Source organism: Coregonus lavaretus, assembly GCF_964263955.1.
Source record: "Coregonus lavaretus genome assembly, chromosome: 33".
In the NCBI taxonomy this organism is placed as follows: Eukaryota; Metazoa; Chordata; class Actinopteri; order Salmoniformes; family Salmonidae; genus Coregonus; species Coregonus lavaretus.
In genome coordinates, this window is record NC_140020.1 from 10,301,276 (window position 1) to 10,327,723 (window position 26,448).

A 26,448-nucleotide genomic window follows, 5' to 3' on the forward strand; every position below is an offset into this window, starting at 1 on the left:
TCCAACCTTTTCTAGCATGAGAGCTTGTTTCTAAAAAATGAAACAGTTCGCGAGCTACTCACTTTTTTCTAGCCTTCAAATAGGCACATTCTTCTCTTCTCCTCTCCCCTGCAACTCTTCCCCTGGTCCTTATTGTACAAGAGAAAATAGTTCACAATGTTTTCTGTCAATATACCTGGTAAAATAATGGTTAAGAAACAACTCTAAGGGGAGCCTATGAAATCTGGGATTTTCCCCCAAATTCTGTTTTATATTTTCCAAAATTGAGGCGTCAGACTTTTACTTTTTCCGAAATTGGATGTTCTGAGTCCATGTCAATGCTTAAATCACATCAGAATACGTTTTTGTTTTGGTCTGGAAGAAAGCTAACAAATTATAATTGTTTTTGTGTAATTCCCCTTTAATTAGGAATGTGCTGTCCAACGTGCAGGTCTAGCAATGGTTCTGTACTGCTGCTGCTCATTTCATGGCAAATAGATACAAATTATATATTTCCTCATGATATAGGCCTACTTCTGCCAGGTAAACCTACTTTGCAGTCAACATTTAATTAAGAAGGTTTTGGGGAAACCCACAAGATGGTTATCACAACAACTGGCTGGCTAGACACAGAGTGATATACAAATGCACGCACCACAAAGACAGACATGGGCAATATCGCTGGAAATTAATTGGCAGATTTTGTGTTAGGTTTTTGGGGCTTTTTAAGCCAATAGTGGCTAACCAGTTGTGGGATACTGTCAATGTTTTGTTGATTTGATAGTAGCTGATGGTGTCGAATAGCCACTGAAGTCGGAGATTTCCAACTTCCCAGTTGTTTTGAACGCGGCATGGGGAACTCGGAAATCTCCGACTTCCGACTTCAGTGCCTTCAAAACGACTGGCAACTCGGAAAAAAACGAGGTCCGACTGGAAAAATCGATTTGAATGGTCATCCAACTTGGATTTCCAACTCGGGAACTCGGGCCTCTTTCTAGAGCTCCGTCTTTCCGACCTGAATATCACTGACGTCCACTGATTTGACCTCGTATTTTCCGAGTTCCCAGTTGTTGAATGCGGCAATTGCCTCTCCATGTTGGAAAGTACCGATCATGAGAATGACAACATACATGACGTCATTTCGAACATGGGAGATCTGCAATTTCCGGCTTTCGAAACCAATGATTTATTTATACACTGCTTCTACCTTTTCACGGAGCACGCATTCGCGTTGACTTATAAATAAACTTTAATGGCATTTTGTTATTCTATTAGCAATTAACGTGATTTACGGCGTTAAAATCGTGTTGCTCTCATCTCCTTTGTTTGGAAATAAGTGGGCGTGTGTTTCAGCTTCCCCTGAAATACAATCAGGAAGTTGTCCTGCGCCATTTCCATCGCTTCTACGCCATCTCGAAGACCGTGCTTCTAGTTACAATAAGATTACGCCATCAACATCGTTGGACTCTTCTTCAATTGATCAAAAACCCACTGCAATCTATCTGCATCGAGGTTTTCGGACATACTTTAGTTCCACCATCTACTATGTACTAGATAACGTCGTCGTGTTAGCTAGCTGTTGTCGATTGTTGTTGTAGTAGTAGTAGTGAGGTGAACTAACGTCGTTGGCTAGCAGGTTAAAGTTAGCCTAGTTTATATTTTAGAACGATTTGCTAGTATCGTTGATGTGTCCTCCCTCTCCACTTTGAAGTCATGTTGGGCGAATCACTAAGTCATATTGAACCAAATCTGGACAACGTTGAAAACAATAAGCCATCAATTTTGACTTCCCACCACGTCGGGGCAAGCCTAGGCAAAACAAGGCAAGCACTGTTGAAGAAAGGTGGCAGAAAATTGCGTTCAACAACGTCAGGGTTGCAGCGGACACACCAGCAACCGCACCAAAAAACGCTGAGAAACAACCCCACGCGTCTTGCAGACATCAACAACAACGTCGCAGCTCCGAAAGCCCCAAGTGCCGAGCTCGCGACCAACCGGACCCAGGCGACTGTGCTGACCCGTCACCATATTAAGCAGGGGACAAAGAAAGAGGTATATATTCAGTTAATTTAGTGAAGTAGATGGTTTTCGTTCGTATTCTATGCTTGTACATGTGGTTATTTCTTTGTCCATTGTTAGTAAAACATTATGCTGTTTTTATCCTTATAAACATTATGCTGTTTTTATCCTTATAAACAACACACGCATTATGCAACTTGACACCAATTCGCTTGAAGCAGTGTGATGGATGGAGTCTTTTCCCCCTTTACTTTATTCTGAATTTGCACATTGATCTTCAGCCCACGACCCAATTGTAAAATAGTGTACTCGCTAGGTCAGGGTCCCCCCCGGGTGCACGTGTTTTGGTTTTTCCCCCAGTACTACAAAGCTGATTTAAGTAATCAAAGCTTGATGATGAGTTGGTTATTTGAATCAGCTGTGTAACTCTAGGCACAAACCAAAACGTGCACCGAGGGGGCCCCTGGACCGAGTTTGGGAAACCCTGCACTAGGTGAATGACAACTCCATTCACAACAGTATTCCAAATCAAATTTTATTGGCCAAATGCGTCGAATACAACAGGTGCAGTCATTACAGTGAAATGCTTACTTACAGCCCTTAACCAACAGTGCATTTATTTTAAATAAAAAAGTAAAATAAAACAACAACAAAAAAGTGTTGAGAAAAAGAGCAGAAGTAAAATAAAATGACAGTATGGAGGCTATATATACAGGGGGGTACCGGTGCAGAGTCAATGTGCGGGGGCACCGGCTAGTTGAGGTAGTTGAAGTAATATGTACATGTGGGTAGAGTTAAAGTGACTATGCATAAATAATTAACAGAGTAGCAGCAGCGTAAAAACATGGGGTGGGGGGGCAGTGCAAATAGTCCGGGTAGCCATGATTAGCTGTTCAGGAGTCTTATGGCTTGGGGGTAGAAGCTGTTGAGAAGTCTTTTGGACCTAGACATGGCACTCCGGTACTGCTTGCCGTGCGGTAGCAGAGAGAACAGTCTATGACTAGGGTGGCTGGAGTCTTTGACAATTTTGAGGGCCTTCCTCTGACACCGCCTGGTATAGAGGTCCTGGATGGCAGGAAGCTTGGCCCCAGTGATGTACTGGGCCGTACGCACTAACCTCTGTAGTGCCTTGCGGTCGGAGGCCAAGCAGTTGCCATACCAGGCGGTGATGCAACCAGTCAGGATGCTCTCGACGGTGCAGATGTAGAATTTTTGAGGATCTGAGGACCCATGCCAAATCTTTTCAGTCTCCTGAGGGGGAATAGGCTTTGTCGTGCCCTCTTCACGACTGTCTTGGTGTGTTGTTACCTACCCTTACCACCTGGGGGCGGCCCGTCAGGAAGTCCAGGATCCAGTTGCAGAGGGAGGTGTTTAGTCCCAGGATCCTTAGCTTAGTGATGAGCTTTGAGGGCACTATGGTGTTGAATGCTGAGCTGTAGTCAATGAATAGCATTCTCACGTAGGTGTTCCTCTTGTCCAGGTGGGAAAGGGCAGTGTGGAGTGCAATAGAGATTGCATCATCTGTGGATCTGTTGGGACGGTATGCAAATTGGAGTGGGTCTAGGGTTTCTGGGATAATGGTCTTGATGTGAGCCATGACCAGCCTTTCAAAGCACTTCATGGCTACAGACGTCAGTGCTACGGGTCGGTAGTCATTTAGGCAGGTTATCTTAGTGTCCTTGGGCACGGGGACTATGGTGGTCTGCTTGAAACATGTTGGTATTACAGACTCAGTCAGGGACATGTTGAAAATGTCAGTGAAGACACTTGCCAGTTGGTCAGCACATGCTCGGAGTACACGTCCTGGTAATCCGTCTGGCCCTGCGGCCTTGTGAATGTTGACCTGCTTAAGTCTTACTCACATCGGCTACGGAGAGCGTGATCACATAGTCATCCGGAACAGCTGGTGCTCTCATGCATGCTTCAGTGTTGCTTGCCTCGAAGCGAGCATAGAAGTGGTTTAGCTCGTCTGGTAGGCTTGTGTCACTGGGAAGCTCGCGGCTGTGCTTCCCTTTGTAGTATGTAATAGTTTTCAAGCCCTGCCACATCAGACGAGCGTCAGAGCCGTTGTAGTACGATTCAATCTTAGTCCTGTATTGACTCTTTGCCTGTTTGATGGTTCGTCGGAGGGCATAGCGGGATTTCTTATAAGCGTCCGGGTTAGAGTCCCGCTCCTTGAAAGCGGCAGCTCTACCCTTTAGCTCAGTGCGGATGTTTCCTGTAATCCATGGCTTCTGGTTGGGGTATGTACGTACGGTCACTGTGGGGACGACATCATCGATGCACTTATTGATGAAGCCATTGACTGATGTGGTGTACTCCTCAATGCTATCTGAAGAATCCCGGAACATGTTCCAGTCTGTGCTAGCAAAACAGTCCTGTAGCTTAGCATCTGCGTCATCTGACCACTTTTTTATTAACCGAGTCACTGGTGCTTCCTGCTTTAGTTTTTGCTTATAAGCAGGAATCAGGAGGATAGAGTTATGGTCAGATTTGCCAAATGGAGGGCGAGGGAGAGCTTTGTATGCGTCTCTGTGTGTGGAGTAAAGGTGGTCTAGAGTTTTTTTTTTTCCCCTCTGGTTGCACATTTAACATGCTGGTAGAAATGAGGTAGAACGGATTTAAGTTTCCCTGCATTAAAGTCCCCGGCCACTAGGAGCGCTGCCTCTGGATGAGCGTTTTCCTGTTGACTTATGGCCTTATACAGCTCATTCAGTGCAGTCTTAATGCCAGCATTGGTTTGTGGTGGTAAATAGACAGCTATGAAAAATATAGATGAAAACTCTCTTGGTAAATAGTGTGGTCTACAGCTTATCATAAGATACTCTACCTCAGGCGAGCAAACCCTCGAGACTTCCTTAGTATTTGATTTTGTGCACCAGCTGTTGTTTACAAATATACACAGACCGCCACCCCTTGTCTTACCGGAGTCAGCCGTTCTATCCTGCTGATGTAGCGTATAGCCCGCTAGCTGTATGTTATCCATGTCGTCGTTCAGCCAGGACTCGGTGAAACATAAGATATTACAGTTTTTAATGTCCCATTGGTAGGATAACCGTAATCTTAGGTCATCCAATTTATTTTCCAATGATTGAAGATTGGCTAATAGGATTGATGGGAGCGGCAGTTTACTCGCTCGCCATCTGATCCTTACAAGGCACCCCGACCTACGTCCACGATATCTCAGTCTCTTCCTCATGCGAATGACGGGGATTTGGGCCTTGTCGGGTGTCTGTAGGATATCCTTCGCGGCCGCCTCGTTGAAGAAAAATTATTTGTCCAATACGAGGTGAGTAATCGCTGTCCTGATATCCAGAAGCTTTTTTTGGTTATAAGAGACGATGGCAGAAACATTATGGACAAAATAAATTACAAATAACGCGGAAAAACACACATAATAGTACAATTGGTTAGAGGGCTGTAAAACGGCAGCCATCTTCTCCGGCGCCATTTTATTCAGTTGGTAAGAGACAAACATTCAGTAAATACTAGGAATAGATTGTCCACCATCTGTGTTATCCAGACAGAAAAGAGAAATAGGCAAAATAACATTTCGATTTAGAGCAATAAAGAAATTGAATAATTTATCTGAGCAGACCAGAAACATTTCAATATATAAATTCTAGCAATACTTTACAACCATTTTAAATATAATAAGGTGGAAGGTTGTGCAGGACTATGGTAGATGAAGGAATCAATCTATATTTTCAGACTGAGTATTTATCTGGTCAATATGTCAGTGTTATGTCTGTTTGTAACAGTGTGTTATATGTGAAAATGTGATTGTATTATAAATTGTATTTTAATGTTTAATTACTCTTGGAAGATTAGTCCAAATGAGGACTAAAAGAGATCCTAATAAAAAGAAATGACCGGTTTAAAAAAAAAAAAACTGCTTGGGTTGGGGAATGCTGTCAGCATATATACGTCACTCATTGCTTCGAGCCACACCCACCAAACGGATCAAACATACCTCAAAGAATGTTGAACGTTTTGGGGAAACTTGTTGGTCAGTACAATCCGTTACGCAACGTAGCAAATGTTTAATCGAACTGAACTCTCCCCTGCGTTCTTGAACAGACTATGGTACCTTTGGTGGGTGTGGCTTCAAGCAATGACTGACATATTTTAAAGGGCAGTGGCCATGTTGACTGTTCAAAACTCCTCCATGTTTTTCAAGTTGTCATTCAGAACTGTTTGGGTTTAATTGAATGTTGCGCACCATTTTTCCGTACTGAAAGCAGCCCTGTTGACATAGGAATTTGATACACTATGTACAATCAATGTTTATTAAAGGTTGACCTGAGGAGATGTGCTACAGGTATTTAGGTTACTTGTTATGAAGGATTTCAACGATGCTGGCGATGTGCCAGTTCCTGAGATGTTTACATATTGCATTGACACCAACAACAGATGAGGTGGAACTGGAAATGTTTCCTCAAGTGTTCTTCAGAGCAGTCAAAGTAGAAACTATTTGCGTAACAGTTAGAATGGTTCTGACAGTGTGAGATTGTAACGTTTGTTTCTCTTTCCTCCCAGCTGCTGAAGTCAAAAAGTGGGAGAGTGGAGAGGGCCACAACACCAGGTGACCAGTCTGTCCACAACCTCCATAGACTCGATCAAGCTGCCCAAAATCTCAACACCCGAAGGAGCAGGCACGTTAATGCACCTTGCAATGCTCCCTCAGTACAGAAAAATGACAACAGCTGCCACCCGAAGCCCAATTCTGCTCCCTTCCAGCTCCTCCGTAGAGAGGAGAAGAATCCCTTCAACTCAGTTGACAATGTCAAGATCGTGAATGTATCCCCAGCTGAGCTTGTACCTGAGGATGAGCTCAAAGACGGAGAGAAGATCTATGCTGGAGCTAAATTCAGCGAGCCCCCATCTCCAAGTGTCCTGCCCAAACCACCCAGTCATTGGGTCGGCGAGACTGCCCCCCAACATTCCGACCACAGCCGAGAGCAAATTACTTTTCATTTGAAGTCTCTGCTGAAGGTTCAAGATAAACCATGATCTCAATGGATGGAAAATCTTGTCAAAAGGATCCTTCTTTACCTGATCAATGACAAGAAATTTGGCACTGAAGAATTTGGACTCTGAAAGAACTGGAACTATAACTTAACAGCAACAGAATGTAATGAGTTTTTGATCTGTAATACAATTTCACATGTTGTTTTGAGCAAGCGGCCTTGTTTTTGTGGGGATTTTTTATGAACTTGTGTAAATGTATATACTGTAAACATGTAATATAAGTGTATATTTTTCATGTTATTTTAACAGAAAGTATAGTTTTGTTACTGAAGCCTAAAAAAAGATGTTCACCTTGAGCTGGTGCACTATTTTACTGTTCCAATAATAGGCCGCATTAAACGTAAGAGATTTTCTTACCAATTTGCACAAGACTGACTGAACCAACACGGGTCCCCATAGTGGCAAGCATAGAGTTGTGTGAATGTTTGGGGTTCTGTGAACCTCGGCCCACCAGTTGTGACTGCTATTGCCCTGAATGCACTGCAGGGAGGACCCACAATCTTCAGGGAACTCTCTGGAAGGATGGTCTAGAACACGGTAACCTCGGCCCTAGGCTCAACGACAGAGGGAGCCACCTGGGTGGACGAGATTAAGAAGATGGAGTGACAAATGTGAGTCTCAAAATCAAGAATTCCCCCTCCGACGAGGAGGACAACTGCCGCTGCAGGCAACAGACATTCAGCACTGACTGAGCGCCCTTTGTTTTGAATCTCTAGCACTGACACGTTTCTGTTATGTTTTCTTAGAGTTTTGGTTTTGTCTTTCATATGCCTTTCATTTGCCCCCTGATCACCAGTGTTGTGTTCCATCTAAAGCACTGAGAATGTTTACCGGAAGTAAGATGTATGATCATTTAGAGTGACATTATCTTTATTATTATGTAACACCTTTGACCCCTTCCCTCTGGAGCTAGGCAGCTGCTAATTCTTGTACCTTCACTCAGTGTCACACACAAATGATGAAATTGTATTACTGTACCAAAGACTTACACATTTTTTTTGCAAATGTTCAAAAAGTTATTTTAGTCCAGTGACTAAATTTGTATACATCTTAAAGCAATACACTCACATTGCAATTAGAACTGTTTTTTAAATTTTATGATGCATTTCATATCTAAATTCACATTAAAATATTGGCTACCCCCTATATGTTGTCTGTCTGTTACCATTCGCCTTCACAAGTTGAAAATGCTAAAATGTCAGACTTCACAATGCCTGTCAGTCTCCCCACAAGTTCATTGGTTTATTACTCTAGTAATATATTATACATCAGAGAACTAGTACTCTAGTTTCAGCATTGATTGTAGTGGTTGTGGATAAATAACTTACACAACAAAGAAATTAACCAGCAGCAAACTAAAATATAAACGCAACAATTTCAAAAATTTGACTAAGTTACAGTTGATATAAGGAAATCAGTCAAATAAAAAATTCACAATGGCCAAATCTATGGATTTCACATGACTGGGCAGGGGTGCAGCAATGGGTCCAGCAGCAAAACGGTCCGCTCGAAAGAAAGTTAATGAATTCGACCCACTAAAACTTGCCAGTACTCCGGTGGCTTCCCAACAACCTGATGGCTACCCTCCTTTCCCCCCAGACAACTCCAGTTCTATGGAAGTGGGGGGGGGATGAAACACAAAGGCTTATATTTTTGCACAAGGATTTCGTTTGAAAGAGCTAATAGACGTTGACCAATTTAAGAACCAATGAAACAAGGAGGGGGTGAACAATGGGAAGTCATTGATTTTCCTTTAAACAAAATATATAATGTAAATATAATTTACAATGTATGATATTAATCCAGTTTAAAAATAATTGTAAATATATATTTTTTCAAGCAAAAAAAACGTTACAAAACAAGAAATAATGTAAACAACTGATTGTATCTCATGAAAGAGAAAATAAACAGAGAAATCTGGTTTTAAAGCTAATCTTGTTTAAGCCTCTATGGGATCGGTGTCCCTAGACCAGACAGTTGCAGCTCAGTATGCCATGTGTGACAAAAATGGCCTTGTAAACAGCCAACCTTCCGGGACATAGACATGTCTTATATGGGCAGAAAGCTTAAAGTCTTGTTAATCTACCTGCGGTGTCCAATTTACAGTTGCTATTACAGTGAAAAAATACCATGCTATTGTTTGAGGATAGTGCACAACAACAAAACACTTTTATCACTGCAACTGCTTTGATACATTCACCTCTGAAGGTAAATAATGTACTTATATTCAGTAATCTTGCTCTGATTTGTCATCCTGAGCGTCCCAAAGATAAAATGTAGTGTAGTTTTGTTTGATAAATCCATTTTATATTCAAATGTAGGAACTGGGTTCTAAAGTTTAACACCACTGCTGTCTCTGGCTCCACACCCACCCTGCCCGGCCATCTAGAGGTGTGAAGGTTAGTGTCTTTTCTGTAGGGAAGCTAATGATCCGTCATGTATGACATTCCTGGGAGTGTGTAAACTTTCATTTTTTATTACCATAGCATTTGTGTATGTTCTCTATAGTTATGTACATGAAAATGTATACATTTACCAATTCGGCACATTTGGGAAATCTATTGGCAGACTTGATACAAAATATTGTGTAGTGATGTAATTCTTCACTGGATCAGTCTGAAACTTTGCACACACACTGCTTCTATCTTGTGGACAACATCTAAATTACATCTAGAATCCTACATCACTGTCTGGCCTTTCTCTTGCATTTCAAAGATCATGCAAAAAAAAAAATGCATGTTTTTTTTGTTTGTACTATCTTTTACCAGATCTAATGTGTTACATTCTCTTACATTAATTTCACATTTCCACAAACTTCAAAGTGTTTCTTTCCAAATGATATCAAGAATATGCATATCCTTGCTTCAGGTTCTGAGCTATAGGCAGTTAGATTTGGGTATGTCATTTTAGGCGAAAATTGAAAAAAAGGATCCGATCCTTAAGAGGTTTTAAGAACAACAAAAAAGGTGCGGCCACGGAGCGCATAGGCCCACCCACTTGGCAGCCAGGCCCAGCCAATCAGAATGAGTTTTTCCCCACAAAAGGGCTTTATTACAGACAGAAATACTCCCCAGACTATCCCGCAGGTGTAGAAGGCGGATGTGGAGGTCCAGGTTCTGGCGTGGTTACACGTGGTCTGCGGTTATGAGGCCGGTTGGATGTACTGCCAAATTCTCTAAAACAATGTTGGAGGCGGTTTATGGTGGAGAAATTAACATTCCATTCTCTGGGAACAGCTCTGTTGGACATTCCTGCAGTCCGCATGCCAATTGCATGCTCCCTACAAACTTGAGACATCCGTGGCATTGTGTTGTGTGACAAAACTGCACAATTTAGAGTGGCCGTTTATTATCCCCAGCACAAGGTGTACCTGTGTAATGATCATGCTGTTTAATCAGCTTCTTGAAATGCCACACCTGTCAGGTGGATGGATTATCTTGGCAAAGGAGTGTGGGGATCTAGATGTGATGACTAGCTTAGAAAGAATGCATTAATGATTAAACATAAAAGGTTTGTACTGTACTGATATAAATTGTTTCACATAACAAGCTGTGATTCATGTGAGGAACGTTAGGGGGTAGGATGAGATAAGACTTGCATTTCTCACAGACACGAACACTGCCTCTTTGTGATCTGTGAACCGCTCAAGGACGTGTACTGCAAATAGGTGCTGACTCTACAGGTTGTGATGATAACAATGTATACCTGGCAACAGTGAAGCGCCAAGGGGCTGGGACCAGCCTGTGCGCCAACGGATAGGCTGAGTAAGTCTAAACCACGCTCAGTTTCTACTCTGATTGGCCAGCAGGGAGCGGGAACTATCACTGTCAGAGTATTTTAAGAAGAACTCATAACAATGGCTTAGTTCTCTGTCTGCCCTGCGTGATATTTTAGTGAGCCCGTATACGAACCATCATACTTATCATACATACATTTTGCATATAATACATTTAGCTTGGATTGAATATCTCTTGATTATGTTTTCTCTTATTCCAATTCCAGATTTGAATTACGCTATTTCTAACAGGAGAAATGCTCACTAACAGGGATGTAACACATTTGTGCACAAAATTAGAGATTTTTTTTTGCTTATAGAACATCGGACTAAGACTTTATAATAATATGCCATTTAGCAGACGCTTTTATCCAAAGCGACTTACAATCATGTGTGCATATATATTTACGTATGGGTGGTCCCGGGGATCGAACCCACTACCCTGGCGTTACAAGCGCCATGCTCTACCAATTGAGCTACAGAAGACCACCTTTTCAAGATGCTTTTATGGTTTTTGTTCAGTGTATTATACGTAATGACGTGTATCTTCTTCATACTGTGCAACTAATGTCGTTTTGTATTCAGCCAGGCTGCATATCAGCCTACCATGGAAGGAGAGCCAACTGTCCTGTCTGAATTACTTTTGTAGACTGAAATACGAGGATGAGTGCCCCCTTCTGCAACATGTTTACTCAGTCTGAAGAAAATTGATCTGGCACGTGAGGTAGAGCTATTCTCCATGTAGAAATTGTTCAACTTTACAGTAGTATATAAAAACATAAACGGGTCATTTGACCAAGAATTACAACACTCCCGACAATCTGTGAGCAAGTGAGAGTTGTCACTGTCTGCAGTGCAGTGTTTAGTGCTGACTCCGTTTACTCTTTATAAATGGCTCAGCACGCAACAGATAGGCTCCTGGAGCTAAAACAAAAAGTTGGCAGTTGTATCGACGAAGCCAAAGACGGGCTTCATCGTCTTAGCAAAGACATATGGAGTTGCCCAGAACTCGCATATGAAGAAAGAAAGTCACACGACAGGTTAGTTGCCTTTTTCTCAGAGCAGAAGGGATGGACTGTGGACAGTCACTTTAAACTCGAGACAGCATTCCGTGCCATATGGGGACCCGTCGGTGGCAAGGCCAAGGGGAACAAACATGTCATAAATGTTGGTTTCTTGTGTGAATACGACGCACTGCCGGGCATTGGACATGCATGTGGCCATAACCTCATAGCTGAAGTAGGAGCTGCCGCAGCGATCGGATTAAAAGCATTGGTAGAATGCACACCCGATTTTCCTGTCCCAGTCCAGGTAAGATGTCTGAAGATATATTTTAGGCGCTTGCTCACGCACCCCCCACACGAGAGCACGAAAAACACTCACACTGGAAAATATGTAGCTATAGGATATTTAGCGTGTTTTCTGACCACTCCAGCGACTTTTAATGGTAAACGAGCCTAGCGACAAATTCAGCTACTTTTCAGGCTTGCCTTTTTGGGGAGTTTTGCCACTGAGAGGTTTTGTTGCAGAAACTGTGCACACCCTGCCAGCGAAGCACAAGGGGAGGGGTGAAAACGCTACATAGCGACTTCTTGCGATAAATCGAGGAGCCAATAGACATTCTCACTGAAAAATAGTTGCCAACACTGGGAAAATTGTCTTATCCTACTAATACATTTCTCAATAGCCTTAGGGTGCGTGTTCTCCATTTAGGAATCTGCTGTTAGTTAAAGTGATAGGATTTTTTGCAATGCAGCCCTTATCGATTTCTCCAGTCAGATTAACTCGTGGATTCCATTTTATATGTCTCTGCATCCAGTGTGAATGAAGTTAGAAGTAGTTTCGTGAGCCAATGCTAACTAGCATTAGCGCAATGACTGAACGTCTACAATCCGACTTCCAGTCATTGCACTAATGCTAGTTAGCAACTGCGCAAACGCTAGATAACAACGCAGATACATAAAAATGGTATCCACAAGTTCATCTGACTGGGGAAGTAGATAAAGGGCTTGGTTGCCGAAATCCCAAATGTGTAGCTGACTTTTACTTCTGGGTTAACCAAGAATAGCAGTGACTCATTTAACACATTTATTGTAAAGAAACTGAATGGTGTCATAGGATGAGTGTGTTAGGAGTCAAAATATGCCAATAACCATTCAATAACATAAAGCATCATTTTTGAGTGCATTGTAAAAGAGGATGTGCATTAACCTAACTCCCATTTATTTTATTATCAGCCCTCTCCACATTTATTGGCTTTTAATAGCTCTGACATGGGCCAGGACTCAGGAGTTTTTCCGTGAAATATTGACCAGCCAACTCTTCTTCCACAGGTGACAGTGTTGGGAACCCCAGCAGAGGAGGATGGAGGGGGTAAAATCGACCTGATAAGGGAAGGGGCGTTCGATGGCCTGGACGTGGTATTCATGGCTCATCCCTCACAGGAAGATGCCTCCTGGCTGCCAGACGTGGCTGAACATGAGTAAGGTTATTTCAAGGGCTCACACACAATCAAAACAGTCAATTACAATGTCTGAATCCCAAATAATGCATTCCTAAAAGGGTACATTTGGGACGCACACAATATCTTTCATAATGTATTAAGCAATACAAACATATGGATCCCATTTCTCATAGTTAATGGCTGCTAGAACGAAAACATATTAGAAAGAGATCCATTTAGTAGAGTTCAATCCATTGTTATCAGATAATATCCCCTTGTAGACTGAGATATCCATGAACTCTGTACAGGGGCCCTAGCTGCATTGCAGAGTGCTATTTCAGGCTGCAGTCACTGCCAGGCAGTCAGGCCAGTTACAACATTTAAGATACAGCTGATGTTCCCTTGGCCTACTCTCAGAATAAACCACCAGGCCAACAGCATAACTCTAAAGGCCAAAGTCTGGTTTCTGGTTTAATTTCCAGTGAAAAGCATGAGTTGTGCTGACTAACAGTATAGTAAACTTGTGTATAAATAAATAAAGATAGTCGCACACTCTAAATATACTCAATATAATTTATGGGTAAACAACAACGTTTTGGCACTTATTTTTTTCAATTTCCAGTGTCATAGTGAGGTACCATGGCAAGGCCTCTCATGCTGCAGCCTACCCCTGGGAAGGAGTCAACGCACTGGACGCTGCTGTGCTCGCCTACAATAACCTCTCTGTGCTCAGACAGCAACTCAAGCCAGACTGGAGAATCCACGGTGAGGGACAGCCCACTGAGCCCAGTTAACATTAACACATATGTTAGTCCTGGTCTTATACATTCTTTTCACAATAAGTTCAGAGGCATTTTAACCTCAGAATGAGAGGCATGCAAACTCTATGCAGCAAACATTAACTAAGATAGTTACCTATTTTGCAATGTCTATGTTATACACTTTCTCCACTTGCTCACCAGCTACAACCCCAAACAGTGTTACTTTGTGATCCTGTGCAGGTATCATCAAGCATGGAGGGGTGAAACCCAACATCATCCCTGCGTACACAGAGCTGGAGTACTATCTCCGAACTCCCACACGCAAAGACCTGCCCATTATTAAGGCCAAGGCTGAGATGTGTTTTAGATCAGCTGCCATGGCAACTGGTTGTGAAGTAAGCGCGATGACAAAGTTACCACAAAGAAAAATATATCTACGTTTACTTTTTATTTTTATTTATTCTTTACATGTGAAGAAGTCATCTTGCTGCGTGTCACACCAATTATTGTTATATTTAACAAAACATTGACTCAACATATACATTATCCAATTTTTTTTTTTTTTTTTAAAGGTTAAACTGGAGTTTGCAAGGAATGCATTTTACAACGTTCTGCAGAATCTCACCCTGCAGGGGTTGTATGAGTTAAACGGCAAGGCTTTGGGGATCGAATTTGCTAAAAATGAAGATGTTCTCAAAATCTCCTCTGGTAAGACAGCCCAACTCAATCATGCATCCCTCCCTGTGCTTTCCACAGGCCCTCTTGTGGTCATCAGAAGATGTAGGAAGCAACATTCTTGTTATGCAATGAACCTGTAATGCTGTAACGTAGAACAAAATACCTTTGATAGTTTGTTATCTCCACAGGTTCCACAGACTTTGGCAATGTGTCTTTTATTGTACCTGGAATCCACCCATACTTTTACATTGGCTCAGATGCTCTAAACCACACAGAGGAATACACTGTGGCTGCTGGTACGTCTTTATCATACACCTGAAACAAATGACAAATATATGTTGTTGTTGTTAAAGGAAACATGTAGTCTACTCCATGACATGCAAGTATGGTGTCATGGAGTAGACTACATATGTTTTTCCCCTCCAGTTCAGTTCAGTAAATCTTTATTGAGAAGTTTGAGTGCAACATAAAACCATAATAACGGTGTATTCAATCATTTTTCACAAAGGCCTATTGTGCGTGTCTCTGAATCTGTCGTCTAGGTGATGATAAAGCTCAGTTCTACACCCTGCGGGCGGCGAAGGCCCTGGCCATGACAACCCTGGATGTGCTGCTGTGTCCAGAGCTGCTGCAGAGGGCCAGGGAGGAGTTAAAGGAGGCTAATCTGAAGGAGGAGCGTGCCCTGAAAGGGGCCTCAGAGGCCAAACATTGTGGAGGGGTGGCCCAGCACTGAACCACATACTGATGTGGGATCTTAATTTGATCACCCTGTTGCAGGGGAACTTTCCTGCAGTAAAGGACATTTCAAACTTGTAGTGTATTTGAGGTTTAAAAAGGCTTCTGATGTTTTTTAATTTCTACTTTGACATTTCAGACTTGATTTTCCCTTACGGAAAATGTATCAACCCCTATAAAAATGTCAATTAATTATAATCCACATAATAATTCCCATTTCCTGTTGCTGCAGGATTATTTCCTGCTGTAGCAAACTGGCTCAAATTAAGATCCTACTGTATACTCACAGTAGGCTCTGGCAGATAGGGGAGCAGAGACCCACTCCATACCATGTCACCTCCTGCACACCTGATTCAACCAATCAACCTTGAAGACCTCATTGAGATTAATGTGTTAGTGCGGGGCTAGAACAAAACTCTGCAATCTGTAGCACTCTATTGACCAGCGTTTGTGTTCACTGATCTATCTGGTCAGTTTTGATATTCTGACAGCTGATGATTGGCTATCAATAGGAGGAAATAAAGCCTTAATAAACTTGATTTTCAGCCTTTCATAGAACCTTAAAAGCACTTATTGGCACTTCAACCAAAGATGTGTTCGCTGTGCCTGTTATGTGTGAGCACTTGAATTGTTATTCACATTATATTTTTTTGTAGGATATACCTATCCAGGCTTTGGTTGAAATTAGACTTAATTCCAAACAGATGTCATATCAATGTTGCATTAGATAAGCCTAAATGCATTGGAAAGGAAGGTTTTTATATCTCCATTCAGGGAATTGAATAATAAAATCTGACAAAAGTCTACTGATGCCCATAATTTGTTTGTTTTTCTTGGATTTCATTGCATGTGAATGAAGCAGTCATTATCTTATCTGGGCAGAAGCCTGTTAATTAAATGTAAGAACAATGTGCAGAATTTGTGAACAGCAAATAGATGAAAACATTTTAATCAATGACTTATTGTTTCAGAAACTGAATTACAAAATCATCATGTCAATAGCCCATTTACCTGTCACTTATGTTGAATCAAACTAAAATAGATGGGAAGGGTGGTCAGAAACGTAAAGAAGTCCAGGAAATAATGTAAGAACAAATATTTTTTATCAGTTGACAGATTCATTCTAAAATACTGTACAAGTACTGTTATTCAGTACTGTTATTCAGTAGTTATTCAATATATATTTAAGCATATCCAGAGAAGGGGGAACGCAATAAATATAGGTGAAATGGTCCATTTGAAACCACAATACACAAAATCATCCCGACATTGTATAGCACAGTTTGAAATAACCATTTGGAACATTTGTTTTGATATACATTACATTTCAGTTGCCAAGACATGCAATTCTGGATGCTACTATATATCTGATCTCATAATAACTGCACAATAATGTACTTATTGGTACAGAAGGTATTTGGTATAGCTTTGTTCCCTAACTTAACCAACCTCAAGGATCTATACTGGCTCACAAAAGTACAATTATTGGTGCTTTCGAGTGACCTTTACTTTGTATCTTTAACATAATGCTCACACATGCTATAATATACTGTATCTACTTGGATTGTTATTTCTTGAATTCTTGTTTTGATTAGTTGTGTATTTTTATTGTATCTGTGAGACATGCTACTGCACTGTTGGAGCTAGTTGTCACGTATATGAAGGAACCAGGAAGCAGGTGCAGTAGGAGAGTTTAATAACAATTATGCAAGGCAACTGAACAAAACAGGGGATTCGTACTGAACATGAAAACAAACCAATACTGCCTGATAACTGAGACTACTGAGGGCTAAATAAAGGGAAGGTAATCAAGGTAATGACGAAGTCCAGGTGTGCGTAATGATGGGGTGCAGGTGTACGTAATGATGGGGTCCAGGTGTGCGTAATGATGGGGTCCAGGTGTGCGTAATGATGGGGAGCAGGTGTGCGTAATGATGGGGAGAAGGTGTGCGTAATATTGGTTGCCAGTGCCGGTGGTTAGTAGACTGGCGACGTCGAGCGCTGGAGAGATGGAGCGGGAGTAGGCGTGACAGTACCCCCCACACCCGACACGCGGCTCCAACCGTAGGACGACGCCGGCCAGGAGGATGGCCCCGAGAGCGAGGAGCAGGCCGATCCGGACGGTGGAGATGGAAATCCCTGACAATGATGGGGTCCAGGAACCCAACAGCGTTCCTCTGGGCCGTACCTCTCCCAGTCCACCATGTACTGAAGCCGACCCCCACAACGTCGGGAGTCCAGTAGGGACCTGACGGGATAGGCAGGGGTCCTATCGATGTCCAGGGGAGGCGGAGGAGTGTCGTGTGGGACGGCATCAGCTAGGGGATCAGAAACCCCCAGCCTGAGGAGGGAAACATGAAAAGAGGGTGAGATCCAGTAGTTGGTAGGGAGTTTTAAACAGTACAGTGCCTTGCAAAAGTATTCATCCCCCTTGACGTTTTTCCTATTTTGTTGCATTACAACCTGTAATTTAAAATTATTTTGATTTTGATTTCATGTAATGGACATACACAAAATAGTCCAAATTGGTGAAGTGAAATAAAAAAGATAACTTGTTAAAAAAATTCGAACAAATAAATAAACAGAAAAGTGGTGTGTGCATATGTATTCACCCCCTTTGCTATGAAGCCCCTAAATAAGTTCTGGTGCAACCAATTACTTTTAGAAGTCACATAATTAGTTAAATAAAGTCCACCTGTGTGCAATCTAAGTGTCTAAGCAAGCGGCACCATGAAGAACAAGGAGCTCTGCAAACAGGTCAGGGACTAAGTTGTGGAGAAGTACAGATCAGGGTTGGGTTATAAAAAAATGTCTGAAACTTTGTACATCCCACGGAGCACCATTAAATCCATTATTAAAAAATTGAAAGAATATGGCACCACAACAAACCTGCCAAGAGAGGGCCGCCCACCAAAAGTCACAGACCAGGCAAGGAAGGCATTAATCAGAGAGGCAACAAAGAGACCAAAGATAACCCTGAAGGATCTGCAAAGCTCCACAGCGGAGATTGGAGTATCTGTCCATAGGACCACTTTAAGCTGTACACTCCACAGAGCTGGGCTTTACGGAAGAGTGGCCAGAAAAAAACCATTGCTTAAAGAAAGAAATAAGCAAACACGTTTGGTGTTCACCAAAAGGCATGTGGGAGACTCCCCAAACATATGGAAGAAGGTACTCTGGTCAGATGAGACTAAAATTGAGCTTTTTGGCCATCAAGGAAAACGCTATGTCTGGCGCAAACCCAACACCTCTCATCACCCCGAGAACACCATCCCCACAGTGAAGCATGGTGGTGGCAGCATCATGCTGTGGGGATGTTTTTCATCGACAGGGACTGGGAAACTGGTCAGAATTGAAGGAATGATGGATGGCGCTAAATACAGGGAAATTCTTGAGGGAAACCTGTTTCAGTCTTCCAGAGATTTGAGACAGGGACGGAGGTTCACCTTCCATGAGGACAATGATCCTAAGCATACTGCTAAAGCAACCCTTGAGTGGTTTAAGGGGAAACGTTTAAATGTCTTGGAATGGCCTAGTCAAAGCCCAGACCTCAATCCAATTGAGAATCTGTGGTATGACTTAAAGATTGCTGTTCACCAACAGAACCCATCCAACTTGAAGGAGTCAAATCAAAAGATACAAACCCCCCAAAAATCAATTTTAATTCCAGGTTGTAAGGCAACAAAATAGGAGAAATGCCAAGGGGGGGTGAATACTTTCGCGAGCCACTGTAAGTAACCTCATTGACCCTCCGGAGGACCTTGAAGGGTCCCACAAACCGGGGGCTCAGCTTCCGGCAGGGCAGGTGGAGCGGGAGGTTCTTGGAGGAGAGCCAGATGCGATCACCAGGATGGAACACGGGAGCTTCACTGCGGTGGCGGTCTGCTTGAACCACTCGTCCACTGCAGGGGCCTCGGTCTGGCTCGGAGTCCACGGAGCCAGGGCTGGCTGATATCCCAGGACGCACTGGAAGGGAGTCAACCCGGTGGAGGAGTGACGAAGTGAGTTCTGGGCGTACACCGCCCAGGGAAGGAACAGGGCCCACTCCCCCTGTCGGTCCTGGCAGTGACTCCTTAGGGTGAGGGGTGCTGTGATCTGCGTGATTCCAATGGTCGCTTATCCAGGGCTTGGACCAGAAAAGGAGAGGAGAGCGAGTATGAAGTTATGTTCAGGGAGGAGGCGAGGGCCTGGTCGATTAAATTCCCTGCAGCACAGGAGTCCAGTAGAGCTGTAGAGACAACTCCTGAGGGACAGCCAGCCAATGAAATGGGAACTAGAAAGGGTTTGGCGGAAAACAATGATGGTGGAATATTCAGGCCTACCCTGGGAGACGGGATCACAGGGCCGTCCCTCTGCCCTAGTGGACTCCGGGTTGGGAAGCTGGTGCCCCTCCTGGCCGCAATAGGGACAGAGCCCCAGCAGTCTCCGGCGACGCCACTCTGCCTGGGAGAGGTGTGTGGCCCCTACCTCCATGGGTTCAGGCTCTGCCTCAGGACAGCCAAAGGAAGGAGGCGAGTGGCGAGGTGGGCACCGACGCGACCGAAGAAGGTTATTCAGACAGATGGCCATCGTAATGAGTGCATCCAAGGATAGGTTGTCATCCCGACATGCCAACTCTGTCTGGACCTCTTCGCGCAGTCCTTTCCGGAAGAGAGTGCGGAGCGCCGGCTCATTCCATCCGCTGGAGGTGGGAGCGGGAGTAGGCGTGACACTAGTAACATAAGCATTTCGCTGCACCTGCCATAACACCTGCAAATCTGTGTACGTGACCAATAAATCTTGATTTGATCATGACTAACATAATGGATAGCTCTGTATGATACTGTATGATGATGATGATCAAATGTAATGTTAAGATTTTTAGGGAATGTGTTATTCTACTGTAGTGTGACTTTTGCATTATTTCTCATAGGCTTTGAAAAAATGTATCTTCCAACAATGCAATATAACATATTATATTGACAATGACAACTAAACTAAATGACAGTTTTGCAATTCTCAATGTGGATAAAAAATCAATTATGTTTTCAGCTATGCATACAAGCCAGCCCATTACTTACTAATCATTACATGAACTCATTACTTCTCCCAGACATATAAAACACCAACATATACAGTGGGGAGAACAAGTATTTGATACACTGCCGATTTTGTAGGTTTTCCTACTTACAAAGCATGTAGAGGTCTGTAATTTTTTTATCATAGGTACACTTCAACTGTGAGAGACAGAATCTAAAACAAAAATCCAGAAAATCACATTGTATGATTTTTAAGTAATTAATTTGCATTTTATTGCATGACATAAGTATTTGATCACCTACCAACCAGTAATAATTCTGGCTCTCACAGACCTATTAGTATTTCTTTAAGAAGCCCTCCTGTTCTCCACTCATTACCTGTATTAACTGCACCTGTTTGAACTCGTTACCTGTATAAAAGACACCTGTCCACACACTCAATCAAACAGACTCCAACCTCTCCACAATGGCCTCTTTGTGTTTAGTGCATGGCATGCCCTCTATAGATCAGGTACAGAAATCCAGGTACCATGGTTTAGCATTTTGCATCATCACATCGTCAGAGTTGTGGTTCCTTTCCAGGTTCATACCCTGGGTATTTTCGTAGAAATATAATAGAATTAATAGAATTCATTCTAGTTCTGTGGTATGTCTACCTCCATCCCATTCTGTGCAGCATTAGAGGTAGCAGGACCAGTAGATGATGTTGAACAGAATATAGGACCCAGGGAAGATGACCCGGGAGTACTTGTCTATGGCATGGGTGTCGATCCACATACTGCTGTAAGCGCTGGAGCCCACGTGTCCTGTGATCTGGTCATTCTCCTCAAAGTCCAGATGGACCATCATCCTTTGCTGCATCACAGCGCCATTCTCCATCGGCACACCGCCATAATTCCCTGTGTTGTTGACATCATCCTCGCTGTAGCTACCCATCATGCCTGGGTGGGTCATGCCACAGGTGCAGGGCAGCTGCAGACAGACACAGTGACTGGATTAGATACCGAGCTACAGTACCCACATTTTTCCATCTGAGACAAGCACACTTTTTCCAGAGGAATTTGAAATGGGAAACTCTTTCCCAGAGCATCTTTTACAGGCTGAGAAACTGACTTTTTGGATCCATGGAATGTTATAATGGCACTTACCCTTTCTCGTAGCTTTCTTTCCTTCCGTTCTTGCACCGTAGACAGGTAGTTCACTGCAGCGTACTCTATAACCGATAAGAACACAAACACAAAACTGACCCAGAGGTAAATGTCCACAGCTTTGATGTAGGAAACCCTGGGCATGGAGGCATTGACTCCAGTGATGATGGTGGACATGGTGAGCACCGTGGTGATACCTGGAGCACAGTACAACACACAACATCTGATCAGAAATGTTCAAACTTAGGGACGCAGCAGGATATTCTACTGAAGGCAGATTAATAGAGGTGTTTAGGCTTTGTAATTATGAAACATGAATACAGTAGAAGACAGAATCATGAGCTTCAAACAAGCGTTGACTAAAATCTTGGACTACTAGGGGCTAACTCACCAAGAGGAACCCTGGCCGGTACGGCCCGGCGGTCGATCCAGAAGGACACCCAGGACAACATGACCATCAGAGTGGCAGGGAAGTAGGTCTGGAGCAGGAAGAAGAAGATGTGGCGTCGCAGGGTGAAGTTGATGTACAGGCGGTTGTACCAGCCTTGAAAGAAGAGGATCAGATTACTACATATGTTTAGTTATATACAGTGCCTTCGGAAAGTATTCAGACCCCTTGACATTTTCCACATTTTGTTACGTAACAGCCTTATTCTAAAATGGATGAAATAAAACAAATCTACACACAATACCCCATAATGACAAAACGAAAACAGAAATACCTTATTTACATAAGTATTCAGACCCTTTGCTATGAGACTCGAAATTGAGCTCAGATTCATCCTGTTGATTGGAGTCCACTTATGGCAAATTCAATTGATTGGACATGATTTGGAAAGGCACACACCTGTCTCTATAAGGTCCCACAGTTGACAATGCATGTCAGAGCAAAAACCAAGCCATGCGGTTGAAGGAATTTTCCGTGGAGCGTCGAGACAGGATTGTGTCGAGGCAAAGATCTGGGGAAGGGTACCAAAACATTTCTGCAGCATTGAAGGTCCCCAAGAACACAGTGGCCTCCATCATTCTTAAATGGAAGAAGTTTGGAACCACCAAGACTCTTCCTAGAGCTGGCCGCCCGGCCAAACTGAGCAATCGGGGGAGAAGGGCCTTGGTCAGGGAGGTGACCAAGAACCCGATGGTCACTCTGACAGAGCTCCAGAGTGACTCTGTGGAGATGGGAGAACCTTCTAGAAGGACAACCATCTCTGCAGCACTCCACCAATCAGGCCTTTATGGTAGAGTGGCCAGACGGAAGCCACTCCTCAGTAAAAGGCACATGAAATCTCACTTGGAGTTTGCCAAAAGGCACCTAAAGCCTGTCAGACCATGAGAAACAAGATTCTCTGGTCTGATGATACCAAGATTGAACTCTTTGGCCTGAATGCCAAGCGTCATATCTGGAGGAAACCTTGCACCATCCCTACGGTGAAGCATGGTGGTGAAAGCATCATGCTGTGGGGATGTTTTTCAGCGGCAGGGAGTGGGAGACTAGTCAGGATTGAGGTAAAGATGAACGGAGCAAAGTACATAGAGATCCTTGATGAAAACATTCTCCAGAGCGCTCAGGACCTCAGACTGGGGTGAAGATTCACCTTCCAACAGGACAACGACCCTAAGCACACAGCCAAGACAACACAGGAGTGGCTTCGGGAAAAGTCTCAGAATGTCCTTGAGTGGTCCAGCCAGAGCCCGGACTTGAACCCGATTGAACATCTCTGTAGAGACCTGAAAATAGCTGTGTAGTGACACTCCCCATCCAACCTGACAGAGCTTGAGAAGATCTGCAGAGAAGAATGGGAGAAACTCCCCAAATACAGGTGTGCCAAGCTTGTAGCGTTATACCCAAGAAGACTCAAGGCTGTAATCGCTGCCAAAGGTGCTTCAACAAAGTACTGAGTAAAAGGTCTGAATACTTATTTTTAATAAATTAGCAAACTTTTCTAAAAACCAATTTTTGCTTTGTCATTATGGGGTATTGTGTGTAGATTGATGAGGGAAAAAAACGATTTAATAAATGTTTTAATAAGGATGTAAGCTAACAAAATGTAGAAAAAGTCAAGGGGTCTGAATACTTTCCGAAGGCATTGCATTGCCTGCATTACATTAGCATTACAGAAACACGACCTTGATAAATCACAGTGAACAGCATGTGTTGTGTCAGTCTTCAGTGCTGTACCTGTGCTGCTGTAGAATGATTTTTTGCTGGTGGTATGGAACTCCTGGATGAGGAACTGGGAGAGGGAGATCCTTTCGTCAGTGCTCAAGGAATTGTTCCCTTTCTTCCAGTAGAGCATCAGGTCATCATCCGTGTACGCATCTAAAAAGAAAGAGACATGCTGTTCAGTGTTCACCACTTGAAACAGTCTATGAACAGGTACAGTGGGGAAAAAAGTATTTAGTCAGCCACCAATTGTGCAAGTTCTCCCACTTAAAAAGATGAGAGAGGCCTGTAATTTTTATCATAGGTACACGTCAACTATGACAGACAAAATGAGACTTTTTTTCCAGAAAATCACATTGTAGGATTTTTAATGAATTTATTTGCAAATTATGGTGGAAAATAAGTATTTGGTCAATAACAAAAGTATCTCAATACTTTGTTATATACCCTTTGTTGGCAATGACACAGGTCAAATATGTTCTGTAAGTCTTCACAAGGTTTTCACACACTGTTGCTGGTATTTTGGCCCATTCCTCCATGCAGATCTCCTCTAGAGCAGTGATGTTTTGGGGCTGTCGCTGGGCAACACGGACTTTCAACTCCCTCCAAAGATTTTCTATGGGGTTGAGATCTGGAGACTGGCTAGGCCACTCCAGGACCTTGAAATGCTTCTTACGAAGCCACTCCTTCGTTGCCCGGGCGGCAGTGGCGGCTCCTGAAAAAAATCTCAGGAGGGGCAATTTTTCTGATGATTTAGGTGACCTACACACATTTTAAAAAAGATATGTCCAGCAACAACATGAAGACAGGGGCAGCATATAAGTCAATACCAGAAGCATTTATTGACTGATCTCAAAAGTGTTGGCTTACCAGGGTTGGTGGAGCCCTCAGTTTCATCTTTGCCTCGCAAAGCTAACTCAAACACTCCGCAAAACTTCACACACTGGATTAGCCGGCTGAGGATGTGGCGGTTCTTGCTAATGTCGTAGTAAATATATTTGTTATAGTGAATATGGAATATGATATGTTGAGTAAAATGTTGTGCTAAGATCTATTTAGGTCAGGAGCTGGTTATAAGTTCTGTTCCTATCCAATAACAATGGACAAAAGGGTCCTATCTTGTCAGCCTTGTCAGCAGGTGGCCAAGGACAACACCCACGCCATAGGCCTCTCAGTTCTTCCAACTCACGAGTTCTTGCTCTGAGGACACACACACACACACACACAAACACACACACACACATCATCACTGTTAAACACACACACACACACACACACACACACATCATCACTGTTAAACACACACACACACACACACACACAAAAATCCCCTCTCTTAGGCTGAACATTTGAAGACAGAGAACCCGACTCAGAGCCAATGCAACAGTGACAGTAGCCTGGAGGGGACCTCGCCCAACTCATCAGGACCAATCAGAAGATCAGAACTACTAGATTCAACCTACTTCATTTATTGCATAAATTTCTGCACACAATGTTTCGGGGCTCTCTTCAGATAATAATAATAATAATAATAATATGCCATTTAGCAGACGCTTTTATCCAAAGCGACTTACAGTCATGCGTGCATACATTTTTGTGTATGGGTGGTCCCGGGGATCGAACCCACTACCTTGGCGTTACAAGCACCATGCTCTACCAGCTGAGCTACAGAAAGTGGATACTCATGGATGCGCATCGCAATTGTAAAATGTCAACACAATTGGAGACACCACGTCATTTTTGGAGACATGTTATTGACAGTAAACTATTGTAGATGCGACTGCTAACTAAATAAAACATTTTAGCTGGCTAGCTAATCATCTTAGCTAAATGTGGGGCAAACAATTCAGTTATTTACCGTTAATTTGAGGGATTGGGGTGAAAGAAATCGAGTTACATAGTGATACTTTACGATATACTGTATTGACAATATCGCAATATTTTAGCGCTAGTTGGCTGTACCTGCACCAAAACACCATTATTGTTCCTTCATAGCTTGTTCTCAATCTTTTCACATTGGGAGCCAATTTGTTTTCAGCACTTTTATTTCCATGACTGATCAAAACTCGTTCTCATGGCTTTCTGATCCCTCTGCAACAGACATATGGTGCGCAATAAAATCACAGTATCGAATCGCAATACGTATAGAATCATGAGACTCGCAATGCTGATGCATATATCTTATCGTGAGGTTCCTGGCAATTCCCAGCCCAAGTTCATTTGCCACAACAAATCTCTTCGCTAGCAAACGCGATGTCTTCTCCAAAACGGCAATGTGTCTCCAGCAATGTTTACTTTTTTGACGTTCTATGGCATCTCCACTTTCCAAGCATATATGACCACATGTAATATTTTGGTAAGTGATGCAAATAGTGAACTATGTAGGGCCAGGATGTAAAATATATGTAGCTGCAGCAATTTCTCTTATCTGATATGGTAAGTAATGGGGCTTAATTTATAGCTCCCTAAGAGTTTGACGAACGGGTCCGTGCACGCGATTCCAGATATCTTTACCTCTGAATAAACTGCCTTTATTATACCATATCCACCCTGTCCAAAGTCTCTACTTGGTCTCAGTTCTCCAGTAAACTTGTGATTATCAACACTAACCTCATCGTTGTGGCGGCGGACAGCTAGCCTGTATCCCTCATCCAGTTGAGTGAGTGGCAATGTCTTTTTTCGTTCGTACCAATTTTT

General features: G+C 43.0%; 3 protein-coding genes across 3 annotated transcripts in view; 2 read left to right on the top strand and 1 right to left on the bottom strand.

Annotated features, from left to right (window-relative positions):
• Positions 1-1,197: 1,197 nt before the first annotated feature.
• Positions 1,198-8,175, top strand: LOC311108026 (proline-rich nuclear receptor coactivator 1-like). The gene is made up of 2 exons (XM_084150663.1): positions 1,198-2,031; positions 6,538-8,175. Exons 1-2 carry the CDS (start codon positions 1,693-1,695, stop codon positions 7,009-7,011), a joined length of 813 nt encoding a protein of 270 aa, XP_084006789.1. The 5' UTR covers positions 1,198-1,692; the 3' UTR covers positions 7,012-8,175.
• A 3,479-nt stretch (positions 8,176-11,654) lies between these two features.
• On the top strand, positions 11,655-16,235 carry LOC311108027 (xaa-Arg dipeptidase-like). The gene is made up of 7 exons (XM_084150664.1): positions 11,655-12,115; positions 13,138-13,286; positions 13,870-14,012; positions 14,249-14,403; positions 14,581-14,716; positions 14,875-14,982; positions 15,229-16,235. The coding sequence occupies exons 1-7, from the start codon at positions 11,696-11,698 to the stop codon at positions 15,417-15,419; spliced, it is 1,302 nt and encodes a 433-aa protein (XP_084006790.1). The 5' UTR covers positions 11,655-11,695; the 3' UTR covers positions 15,420-16,235.
• A 4,860-nt stretch (positions 16,236-21,095) lies between these two features.
• LOC311108321 (gamma-aminobutyric acid receptor subunit rho-1-like) overlaps positions 21,096-26,448 on the bottom strand; it is a gene marked incomplete at its 5' end in the record, with an annotated part of 30,414 nt that continues 25,061 nt past the window's right edge. The window contains 4 exons of the mRNA XM_084150949.1: positions 21,096-21,411; positions 21,588-21,784; positions 21,979-22,131; positions 23,767-23,907. Of these exons, the coding sequence (XP_084007075.1) occupies positions 21,118-21,411; positions 21,588-21,784; positions 21,979-22,131; positions 23,767-23,907 (785 nt within the window). The 3' untranslated portion in view covers positions 21,096-21,117. The remainder of the gene's footprint in view (positions 21,412-21,587; positions 21,785-21,978; positions 22,132-23,766; positions 23,908-26,448) is intronic.

Coding starts and splice junctions, on each gene's coding strand:
- LOC311108026 (XM_084150663.1), top strand. CDS start 1,693: ATGTTGGGCGAATCACTAAGTCATATTGAACCAAATCTGGACAACGTT. Junction 2,032..6,537: donor AGCAGGGGACAAAGAAAGAG/GTATATATTCAG, acceptor CTTTCCTCCCAG/CTGCTGAAGTCAAAAAGTGG.
- LOC311108027 (XM_084150664.1), top strand. CDS start 11,696: ATGGCTCAGCACGCAACAGATAGGCTCCTGGAGCTAAAACAAAAAGTT. Junction 13,287..13,869: donor CCAGACGTGGCTGAACATGA/GTAAGGTTATTT, acceptor TTCAATTTCCAG/TGTCATAGTGAGGTACCATG. Junction 14,404..14,580: donor CCATGGCAACTGGTTGTGAA/GTAAGCGCGATG, acceptor TTTTTTTTAAAG/GTTAAACTGGAGTTTGCAAG.